Here is a 12,916-nt window from a genome sequence, read left to right on the forward strand (position 1 = left end):
GGAAGTGTCTTGGATCCTTATATTGCTAAGAAGAGCTAAGTCAATCATAGTTGATCATCACACAGTGCTATTGTTTTTGTGTACAATGTTCTCCTGGTTCTGCTCATTTCACTCAGCATCAGTTCATATAAGTCTGTCTAGGTTTTTTCTGAAATCTGCCTGCTCATCATTTCTTATAGAACAGTAGTATTCCATTACATTAATATGCTACAGCTTGTTCAGCCACTCCCCAAATGATGGGAATTCCCTCAATTTCCAGTTATTTGCCATCACAAAAAGAACTGTTATAAATATTTTTGTATATGTGGGTCTTTTACCCTTTTTATGATCTCTTTGGTACACTGAACTAGTAGTGGTATTCCTTCCACGAAAAAAAGAAAAAAAAAGTAGGATAGCTTATAAACATGCCAAACAACACAGCAATAAAATCATTGTGATAGATGGTTTACCCTAATTATTTGTACAATATTAACTTATATTCTCACCATACTTGTGAAAAATATTATTTTATTCAGGCAATTCTTTGCCTTGGAGCCTCCACTGATGACCTTCACTTAAGCCTCATTGTTCTGGGGTAGTCATTCTAGTACCTCATGGTCTGTACCAGCAGAGTATAACAACTTCTGGTGGGGGACTATAGATTAGCTGTCTTACAGTCCAGCCTGCTTTATTTCATGAGGCCAACACCAGGTGTGCTGGCATGGTTCACCCCTCCATCCCTCAAGGATCAAGCACCCCTCCTTATTGTAGGCCAGTGGTTCTCGAGACTGTTTCAGGGGATACTCAAGAAGAAAGCTATTTTTGTAATAATACTAAGATATTGTAATGTCTAATTTTGTAAATATTAATAGATATAAACTACCTAAACAGAATCTCTTAGGGTCTGCAGTAATTATTAGAGTACAAAGGGATCCTGAGATCAAAATGTTGGAGAATCTTGACTTTAGAGGGGTCTATGTTCTTAAATATATTTAGGCATATGTAAAGAGGCTGACCAATCCCAGTCTATGTCTATGATCTTAAATTAAGGTCACTTTCTTTAGTATATATTAATACACTTTGGATCATATTTAGTATTGAAGGGGCTTTAGAGATTTTCTTGTTTTATACCATCATTTTGTAAATGAGGAAACTGAGGACCAGAGAGAAGTAATTGGCCAAAGGTCACATAAGCAGTCAATTACAGAGCTAGGATTCTATCCTGGGCCGTCTTGAAGGCAGAGTCTATGTTTTGGCTTTTCTTATTATCCCTTATGCCTAGCACAGTTCCTGGGATATGATGAGCACTTAATAAATGCTTATTGACTCACTCACAGACTCTATGTCACAATGGTCACCAGCTTGAGATAGAAAACTCATAGACTCATAGAATATTAGAAATGAAAAATTTCTTGTCTCACAGGTGATGATGCTAACTGACATCTCCTGTACAGGCAACTTGGGCAGAGTGTGTTGACCTTGAAGTCAGGAAATTCTAAGTTTAAACCCTGACTCAGACATTTACTTGATGTGTGACCCTGGGAAATTCATTCAGTCTCTCTTATCTTCACTTTTCTCTTCTGTAAAAAGGAGATAATAATGGCACCTGTTTCCCAAGGTTAATGTGATGATCAAAGGAGATAATGCAAGTCTATAAAACACTTTAATATCCTTGAAGAAACATAATAAATGTTAGGTATTAATAGTGTTATTACAGGAAATGCTTTAAGGTTTACAAATACTTTGCATGATCTCATTTCATCCTAACAATAACCCTTGCTCATACAAGTATTATTATGCTCATTTTAAATGAGGAAACAAAGTCCTGACTGACTTAAATTATCATTGTATAACATTGGGCAAGATCAGTGGATTTGGAGTTAGAAGATGTGAGTCAAAAGTCCAGTCAGAGGGGCAGAGCCAAGATGGCAGAGTGAAAGCAGTGACTTCCTTGAGCTCTCCTCCAAACCTCTCCAAATACCTGTAAAAAAATGACTCTAAACAAATTCGAAAGCAGCAGAACCTACAGAAAGATAGAGTGAAACAAATTTCCATCCCCAATCAACCTGGGTGGTTGATCAGAAAGGTATATTGTGCTTGGATGGTAGAAGAGCACAGTTAGGCTTGGGTGCGCAGGCCTCAGAGGACTGAATCACAGGCAGCTGTGGCAGTTGCCTGACTTCTCAACCCATGAACGCCAAAGACAACTTAGAAGGGCAGTGGGAAAAGTCTGTTTCTGTGGTGAGAGAGAAGCTAGGTCTCAGCCCCAGTTCCAGAGTGTGGGGCAGCGGTTACCTCCTGAGCTTCCAGCCAACAGACTGAGGGGGAAATCAGGTGGCTGATCAGAGGGGGGATTGCAGGGATCTCTTTGCCAGTGCTGAGGCAAGAACCTCTTGCTTTGCTTTTGCTTGGATCTGGGTCACAATTCTGAGGGGCGAACCCGGGGTGAGGAGGAGCGCTGGTGTGGTGGAGCTTGTAGTGGCTAGGGAGAGGAAATTGTCCTCACAGTTCAAAGACAGAAAAGACTGTTTGTGGTCACTCATAGATCAGAGCACAGGCCAGGAAAGGAGTAAACACCTCACCCTTGATCATACCACCTTGGAAGAACTGAAAATTTACAGGTCCCTACAAGTATCTCTGAAAACAGCTACACAAACCCCTGAAGCTTGGAACAGTACACTCTCAACATTGGAAGCAGACTCTTACCTTAACAAAGAGTTTAAAACTCAAGTAATTGACTGGGATCATGAGCAAACCTCTCAAAAAGAGTCAGACTATATTATCTTACTTTGGTGACAAAGAAGATCAAAACATACAACCAGAAGATGACAAAAAAGTCAAAGCTCCTACATCCAAAGCCTCCAAGAATAATATGAATCAGTCCCAGGCCTTGGAAGAGCTCAGAAGGGATTTTGAGAAGCAAGTAAGAGAAATAGAGGGAAAACTTGGAAGAGAAATGAGAGTGATGCAAGAAAATCATGAAAAACAAATCAACAGTTTGCTAAAGGAGACCCAAAAAAATACTGAAGAAAATAACACCTTAAAAAACAGCCTAACCCAAATGGCCAAAGAGGTCCAAAAAGCCAATGAGGAGAAGAATGCCCTAAAAAGAAAAATTGGCCAAATGGAAAAGGAAGTCCAAAAGATTACTGAAGAAATTAGAATAGAGCAATTGGAAGCTAGTGTCTTTATGAGAAATCAAGACCCTGTAAAACAAATCCAAAAGAATGAAAAATTAGAAAACAATGTGAAATATCTCATTGGAAAAACAACTGGCCTGGAAAATAAATCCAGGAGAATGAATTTAAAAATTATTGGACCATCTGCAAGCCATGATCAAAAAAAGAGCCTAGACATCATCTTTCAAGACATTATCAAGGAAAACTGCCTGATATTTAGAACCAGAGGGCAAAATAGAAATTGAAAAATCCACTGATCTCCTGAAAGAGATCCCCAAAGGAAAACTCCCAAGAATATTGTAGCCAAATTCCAGAGTTCTCAGGTCAAGGAGAAAATATTACAAGCTGCCAGAAAGAAACAATTCAACTATTGTGGAAACACAATCAGGATAACACCAGATTTAGCAGCTTCTACATTAAAGGACTACAGGGCATGCAATATAGTATTCCGGAGGGCAAAGGAGATAGGATTATAACCAAGAATCACCTACCCACCAAAACTGAGTATAATCCTTCAGGGGAAAAAATGGTCATTCAGTGAAATAGAGTACTTTCAAGCATTCTTGATGAAAAGACCAGAGCTGAATAGAAAATTTGACTTTCAAATACAAGACTCAAGTGGAACATGAAGAAGTAAACAGGAAGAGGAATCATAAGAGATTTATTAAGGTTGAACTGTTTACATTCCTGCATGGAAAGATGATATTTATAACTCATGAGACCTTTGTCAGTATTAGGGTAGTTGGAGGGGAAAAAAATTATATGTATGTATATAGATATATAGATAGATAGATAGATAGATAGATAGATAGATAGATAGATAGTGAGCACAGGGTGAGTTGAAGATTAAGGGGTCATATCTGGAGAATAAAATTAAGGGATGAGAGAGGATTATGCTAGGAGAAGAAGAAAGGGAGAGGTAGAGTGGGGTAAATTATCTCACGAAAAACAGAAAAGTCTCTTACAGTGGAGAGGAAATAGGGGAAGGTGAGAGGGAATGAGTGAATCTTATTCTCATAGGATTTGGTTAAGGAGGGAGTAACATACACACTCAATTGGGTATAGAAGTCTGTCTTACCCTATAGAAAAATCGGGTGGGAAGGGGACAAGAGAACAGGGGGGTGATAGAGAGGAGGGCAGGTTGGGAAAGGGGGTAATCAGAAGCAAATACTTCTGAGGAAGGACAGGTCCAAAAGAAAGAATAGAATAAATAGGGGGTGCAGGATAGGATTAAGGGAAATAGAGTTAGTTTTTCCCAACATGTCTACTATGGAAGTGTTTTGCATAACTGCACGTTTATAACCTGTGTTGAGCTGCTTGCCTTTTTAATGAGGGTGGGAGGGGAGTGAGGAACGGAGAAAATGTGAAACCCAAAGTTTTAAAAACACATGTTTAAAAAGAAGTTTTCACGTGAAACTGGAAAATAAGAAATACAGGAAATGGGGTACAGAAATGTATCCTGCTCTACAGGAAAATAGAAGGGGAAGTGGATAAGAGAAGGGGGGGGAGAGATAGAAGAGAGGGCATACCAGGGGAAGGGGTATTCAGAATGCATACCATCTTGGGGTGGGGGGAGGGGTGAGATGGGGTGAAAATTTGGAACTCAAAATATTGTGGAAGTAAATGTTGAAAACTAAAATTACATAAATTTATATTTAATTAAAAAGAAAAAAAAAGTCCAGCTCAATAAATAACTAGATCTATGACTTTGGATAATCCACTTAAACACTCTGGGTTGCGATATACTCATCTGTCAAATTAGAAGCTTAAGCTACATGCTATTTGTGCTCTTTTCTCATTGTCAGTCTGTTATCCTAAGGAGCAGAGTAAAGATCTGAACAAAAGTCTCCTAAGTCCAAGTGGAGTGCTGTTTCCATTTTAATGTGACACTTCTTGGGTTAAAAAAAAAAATTCTTCCTTCCTTTAGAACGTTCCTCCTATACAATGGCAGATGGTAAATATATATGTGTGTATATCTATATCTATATCTATATCTATATCTATATCTATATCTATATCTATATCTATATCTATATATCTATATCTGTATCTAATGTATATCTTCATATATCTATATATAGATACACACACATATATATACACACACACATACACATATGTGTATATGTAAATGTATATGTGTGTATATATATATATATATGTGTGTGTGTGTGTGTGTGTGTGTGTGTGTGTATAACCATAATGCTCCTGAACAATTTGGAGATATTAAACAGCCCACTGGAGCACATTTTGTTGTCGTCATTTTTATTGTTGTTGTTGGTTTTGGCTGGCTTTTGCAGGTATTATTTTATTTTTATAAGAAGAATTTAAGAGTATTAGTTCATGCTGTGGTGTTTGCAAAGGACAAATTGAATATCAGTCTTGGTTAAACCAAGCCATGTATGAGGCCATACATATAGGAAGCAACAGTTAGACACATGTAGATCCCTTTAGGGATGATGCTATATCTGCTTGGCTAGTATGTGACCATGTATTTATTGTAAATCATTGCAGTAAAGATATAATGCTGAGCAAGAAGCAGAGTGATGCAAGTATATCCCTTTAGGAAGAAAACAGCAAAGGCAGTAGGGATATTTTCAGATAAAACATTCAGCAAAATCATGGAGGTTACATTTGAGTCGCAGTATAGGTCCTCAATTGCCAAGTTATTGATGAGAAAGTAGGCCCAGATTAGAACACAGTAGTCAATGCTAATCTGTACAGTCATCCCAAGATTCTCCACTAGAGGGAGGGTAGAATTCCCCAGAAACATTATAAAGAAGATATTCTCTAGCTCAGGATAATCAGCCAGTGTCTTTAGAACTGTAGTGAGCTTTACACTGGATGTTTCCATCTGAGCTCTTTTTTCTATAAAGATAAAAGCAGAACAATCAGCAATGCAGAGGACTTTTCTTTTTTTGGGGTAGAACAATTTACTTTCTGTAAAGTGGTCTTTCCTGTACTTCAGCTCCCCTAATAATTTAGGATGTTATACACACGTGTGTATATGTGTACATATGTGTGCATACATATACATACATATATACATGTGTGTATATGTAATCTTATATCAACTTAGCTGTGTAGCTGCAGTTTGCTCCTCTAGCATATAAACTCCTAGAATACAGGGATTATTTAATTTTTGTCATTGTATACCTGGCACAGTTTATAAATGTTTGTTGAATCTAATTCAATCTCTAGTCATAGCCTGGTGAACAAATAAAGTGACCATAATGCCATATTGCCTTACCAGCCAAACTTGAAAGACCACTGGGTCAAATACTATTTCTCATGCTTTCTATGTAAATTACTTTGGACAAGTCATAACCTCACATGGCCTCAGTTTTCTCAGCTGTGAAATGAGAGGGTTCAATTAGTGAGTTCTTAGATCTCTTGCAGTTCTCTAGATCTATAATGCCATGACCAATATGATTAATAGCATGCTATTGACCTTATCCCAATTAACATGGTGAGTAAAAAAAGGAACACAGTTTCCTTATATATTAAGTGGGAGAAATGGATAGGAACCTAGTTACATCAAAGATAGATGACATGCATTTATATATGTGTTAGCTCTGCTTTACTCACTTCAAAGGGAATGGGAAAGGCAGATCAAGCCTGGTTTTATGTTGTTTGAAGGTGAAAATTTATCTGTTGCTGTTCCGGTTAGGTATGATATCTGGATGCCCTCTATTTTCAAGTTGTTTATTTGTGAAATGGAAATAATGATGCCTGTGGTATCTAACCTGAAGGGTTGTTGTGAGGATGAACTGAGAGTAATGTGTGTAAAATGTTTCCCAGACATAAATGTCATACAGGTGTGTACACTTATACATGTGTTCACCCATGGGTGTATATTAGTCATATCCAATGCTTCGTGATTCCATTTGGGATTTTCCTGGGGAATATACTGGAATGGTTTGCCATTTCCTTCTCCAGCTCATTTTGCAGATGAGGAAACTGAGACAAACAGGGTTATGTGACCTTTGAGTCTACTGGGAGAATATATTGGCTGTGTGACCTTGAGCAAGTCACAAGCTCTCAGTGCCCAAGGTATCTCTGTAAGACTAGGAATTTGTTTCCAGGATTCTCTTGAAATCTCATGTCTTATAAGAATTTCAATGACATGTCTTGCCCTGCTACAAACATACAAAAACAAAACCAAAAACCAGCCACCCCGCCCCCCTGGGTATATGTGTGTGTGTATGTGTGTGTGTGTGTGTGTGTGTGTGTGTGTGTGTGTGTGTGTGTGTGTGTGTAGGGGCAGAGTGGAGTTATGCCAAGTATAAACCACATCAAAATCAAATCAAATTCTCAATTCTCATAAATATTTACTGTAATTTTTTGTAAAAATAATACATTGTTGTTATTTTAAGTCTGTTTCTTGAGTCATGGACTTATGGCTAGTCAAGGAGATGAGCCAGCCCTGTAATAAGATGATAGATGAGAAAAGGGAAAGCTTATGTAATGTATTGATATCAATCTAATGTTGAAAGAACCCAAGGAAGATCCTCAGCAGATTGAGAGGATGAACTTTAGATTATTTAGAAAAAGTCATTGATAAAAAATGACAGAGGAGAATGAGATACGTTGCAGTATGTAACAATGGGGAGATTAGTAGACTGTCATTGATGAGATCATAGATCCTTCAGAGTATCCAAGTAACATGTTATTTAGACAATACATTTTTTCTGAGCAATTTACGAAATGCTTCTTTCACATCCTTATTTCTTAGACTGTAGATGATGGGGTTCAACATGGGGCTCACAAAGGTATAGAAAACAGCGATGATCTTTGACTGTTCCACTGATTTATCAGTAGGTGGTCTAACATACATGCAAAATAGGGTCCCATAAAATACAGTCACTGCCACAAGATGAGACCCACAAGTAGAGAAGGCTTTGCGTCTACCTTCTGCTGAATGCATTCTCAGGATGGCAATGAGAATGAAGATATAGGAGATAAGGATGATGAGCAGAGAGTTGGAGAGATTAAATCCTGCAACCACAAACATGGAGGTTTCTTTGATGAAGGTATCAGAGCATGAGAGTCGTATGAGAGGTGGGTCGGCGCAATAAAAGTGATTGATTATGTTGGAGCCACAGAAAGTCAAATGATATGTCCACATGGTTTCCATCAGACCACTAAGAAACCCATAGATGTAAGGACCAGCGATCAGGCGGATACAGACAGCTTTTGACATCTTGCTGCTGTAGAGCAGGGGGTTACAGATGGCCATGTACCTGTCATAGGCCATAACTGCTAGCATGTAGTATTCAGTAATCACCATGGCAATGAAGAAATAACACTGAACCAAACAAGCAGGGTATGAAATCGTTTTCTTCTGTGATAAGAAGTTCACTAGCATCTTGGGGGTGACATTGGTGGAATAGCAGAGGTCTAGGCATGATAAACTAGCAAGAAAGAAGTACATAGGAGTGTGGAGGCGGCAATCTGTCCTTATCAACACCATCATTCCAAGGTTCCCTCCTACAGTGATGAGGTAAATTACTAAAAATAGCACGAAAAGGATTGGCTGTAGCTCTGGACGATCGGTTAATCCCAAAAGGATAAATTCAGTCACCAGTGTGTGATTCCTTCTCTTCATTTCTTTAGGGATCAGCGTTTTCCACTTAGATGAATTAAAATAAATAATGGAGGACATTGAGAAACAAATCTCCAAGTGTCTCTCTTTCCTCTCTTTTATCCTCCTCCTTTCTCTTGCTCTCTTTCATAAACACACATACACATACATCCATACACTTTCTTCTTTCTTTCTCTCTCTCTCTCTCTCTCTCTCTCTCTCTCTCTCTCTCTCTCTCTCTCTCTCTCTCACACACACACACACACACACACACACACTCACCAACATACATAGCTATTCCCAGACTTAGTTTATAGAAACATATAATCTAAGCTGTTGAGAGATTTTTATAGATCATTAAGGCTCATCTTCTTATTTTATAAATAAGGAAACTGATGCCCAGAGGAGGTTAACTGATTCACCTAAGGAAACAGAAGGATATAGTGAGGGCCTAAGGAGTCTATGTAGAATCCATATTTCTTTACTGCCCATTTAATGTTATCCTTGTTGCATCAATTTAATGCTACCTTTGTTGTATCATGTTGCATTCAGTGTGTGGAATCGAAGTGAATGTGGCTTTGGCCCATTTTCATTAGGAAAACAGACATAGCAATGTTTCATAGAATCCTGTTAATAAAAAGTTAATCTATTCTAATTCCTACACAAAATATGAATCTTATCCTAAATATCCCCAGTACATATCCATCCAGACTTCACTGGAAGTCAACAGACATTTAAAAAAAAGTAAATTCATCACTAGCTTGCATATTCCACCAAACCTCTCCCTACACTTAAAATCCAAGGAATCTTACATTCTCCAGATCTGGGGTGTTTTGCTAGTAGCAGTTCTTATTAAATTAACTGTTTTAGGCAATGACTCTTACGGGAACATTGGCTCTTGCATGACTATATATTGTTACATTATGCAAGAAATATTCTAGAATATATCATTTATCATTTTAAAACTGACTAACATGTAGAAGACATAAGTTCTTCCCTGCTTATTGCTTCTTGAAAATGAAAAAAAGAGTTTTATTTGAAAGAACAAAATACTGACTTTAAATTTCTCTTCCAACCAAGTATCTCTCATTCATACATCAAAATGATTCAAAAAATTTCAGATACAACAACAAAAATAACCTCATCCCATGTCCCTTCAATCTTAATCATCCCAGGGGACATATGATAGGGTAATGTATACTTATCATTGGTGTTTGCTATTGAAATGGAAGAGACCCAGTACAGCATGTGATTTGAAGGAAGAATTCATATAGATGGTGAAGTCATTTAGAGGTTTCTGTTTTCAGCATTTTCTGTACTGGTTGCATGCCTCCTAGAACAATGCAAGGCCTCCTGAAAGTGATCTATAACCATTCAAAAGAATTTGACTTGACCATCCACACTGGAATGACTTGAAGAATTTATATTGCCCAGGTTGTGACTTGCATTTTGATATCTGACCTTTAGAACTTTTCTAAATTTGTGTCTCTGTTGGATCTACCAAATATAGATAAATTAAATCTTATCCATATCTAGATTGTAAATATAGATAGATAGACATAGACACATGGATCTGTCTATATATCTAGATAGATATACATAGATGAACAGACATGTATAGATAGATACATACATATACACATACATACATGCATAGATCAATCTAGATATACCACGGTACGGATGGAGAGCACAAATGAAAAACAAGTTGGGTCCAGAATTAAATAGGAGAAGGGGAGCAGGCCATCTTTCATTCAGGAAATGTCAAAACTACTTTAATCTCTCTCAGCTTAGCCTAGAAACAGAGATTTGTTTTTAATGCAAACACTTTTCCAGAGTTATTACAGAGTTGAAAGACATTTAAAAAGCAATGTCTAAAGAACTGAAAATGGATATATCTTAGAAGTCAATCAGGACTCACACTGGCGACAGGTACATTGTGATATATAATCTATTAGGGAATACTAAAGATGGAAATAAAAGCCATGAAAAGAGAAATATAGGCATGACATGCTGCTGACATGGCAGGGATGAGAGGTGACAAATAGGTAGCCAGAGTCTTCCACTACTATACTTTTCATGTTACAAGGAAGTGTGAAAGGCGTCAGCATCAGAGGTATACTCTGGGTATACCTCCTATGGCAAATTTGTAGGAGGACATGAACAAAAATTCCTGCAGGATAGGAAGGCATAAATGAGTTGGAAGCTGTATTGCTAGAGAGAAAAATCCATATTAATAAAACCAGATCCAGTTTTTGAGTTAAGTGGCCAAATCCAAAGGGGAAACATTTGTTCAATATAAAGTTAAGGGAGGGAATCTAATGAAGTTGTCCAGTAATCTGTTTTGGGTCCTGGGTATTATTTTTGCAAATGATGTGGATAAAGGCAGACATGACATTTTTATATGATTTTCAGATAACAAAAAACTAGTAAGTATACCTAACCCATTATATAACAGAATCAGCAGTCCAAGAAAGATCTTGACTGACTAGAAAATGTAAATGAATACAATGATTTAAATATAAAATGAATAAATATAAAGTCTTCCATTTGGATTAAAAAGGAAAAAAAGCTATAAAAGCACAATACAGTGGAAATAGTGGTATAGTGTAAGCTTATTTCCAAAAGATCTGAGTATACTTCAAAATAAATAAGTGAACAATTTGACATGGTAGCCAAAAGAGTTAATGAGTTCTTTAGCTTCATTATGAAATCCAGGGTGTCAGAAAAGAAAGGAATGGTACTCCTGTAATTTCTCCCAGCTTTATCAAATCTAGAATAGTCTATTTAATTCTGCACTCCCCTTTTCTGGGAAGGCCATTGATAAGATAGAGCGTGTGCAGAGGAGGACAACCAAGATGGTGAAGAGCCTCAACTTCATGCCATGTAAGGATCGGTCATAGAAACTTAGAGTATTTATCATGGAGAAGAGAAGATTTCGCTAGAGCTCTCTTTCACAAGTTGAAGGACTTCCATGTTGATAATGGGGTAGACTGGCTCTGCTTGGTCACAAGAGACCAAAATCAAACCAAACAAAATCCAAATCATTTAGGTTTCATGTTAGGATTTTTCTCTCACCAATTTCAGGCATTTAAAAGCCAAATGAGCTGGTCTACTAGGTAACGATTTCCACTTGCCTAGAGGTCTTCGTGCAAAGATCGGATGACCACCTGTTGTGTATATTATAGAGTCTATTCATGTTCAGGCATAGTTTGGACTACACAGACTGTGAATTCCATTCAAACAGCGAATTCTGTGATTATGTGAACTAAGAGCTTATGCATGTCATTTCTTCATTTATTTAAGCTCCCAATAAGAATTGCTAAAAAGCAGAGAACCTAGCACTTATATCTGGACTACTGCAATGCAGACTTCTTTCAAAACTGATATTTAACCATGAATGACTACTTGGCCTCCAGATCATTCGGTTAGTTCTAAATCTGCCTAGCTGTCCAGTTGTCACCTCTATAAAGACAAATGAGAAACTTTATCAAGTGTTCTGCTCAAATTTAGATAAAATATAACTGTAGCAACCCAACTGAGCACATAACAACTTAATTACACTGTCAGGAAATGAAATTAAATGAGACTTCCATGATGTATTCTTAATCATGCTATACTAGTGTTTTGAGATCACTGCTTCCCATTCCTCTAATAATTCATTGTATCCTTTTTTTTGGCTAGGCTGTGGGATTAAGTGACTTACCTAGGGTCACACAGCTAGTGAGTGTTATGCGTCTGAGGTGGGGTTTGAACTCACGTCCTCCTGAATCCAGGGCTCGTGGTCTATCCACTGTGCCATCTAGCTGCCCCATCGCTGTACACTTTTACAAGAATCATTGTCACCTAGGTTACGCAGTGGATAGCGTGTTGTGTCTGGATTCAGGAGGATTTGAGTTCAAATCCAGCCTCAGACACTTACTAAGTTGTGACCTTGAGCAAGTCACTGAACCTCTGCCTCAGTTTCTTCACTTCTAAAGTGTGGCAAAGAGTCATATCTATCTCATAGGTTTCTTGTGAGGATCAGATGAGGTAAAAACTGTAAAGTACTTAGTACAATGCCTGGAACGTAGTACCAGTTATATAAACGTGAACTGTTGTTATTAATACATAATGTCTTGGGTTTGCCTGAGGATCCATCTGATAAATTCAAGACACTTCACTCTACAAAGTG

The 12,916-nt window shown here is 37.6% G+C and overlaps 1 protein-coding gene across 1 annotated transcript; it reads right to left on the reverse strand.

Moving 5' to 3' along the window:
- Window positions 1-7,827: 7,827 nt before the first annotated feature.
- On the reverse strand, window positions 7,828-8,775 carry LOC110199661 (olfactory receptor 5M5). The gene has a single exon (XM_020974538.1). The coding sequence runs from the start codon at window positions 8,764-8,766 to the stop codon at window positions 7,828-7,830; it is 939 nt and encodes a 312-aa protein (XP_020830197.1). The 5' UTR covers window positions 8,767-8,775.
- Between the last annotated feature and the right edge of the window lie 4,141 nt (window positions 8,776-12,916).

The sequence above is a fragment of the Phascolarctos cinereus genome, unplaced genomic scaffold, assembly GCF_003287225.1.
Source record: "Phascolarctos cinereus isolate Bilbo 61053 unplaced genomic scaffold, phaCin_HiC Scaffold_9;HRSCAF=440, whole genome shotgun sequence".
Lineage (NCBI taxonomy): Eukaryota > Metazoa > Chordata > Mammalia > Diprotodontia > Phascolarctidae > Phascolarctos > Phascolarctos cinereus.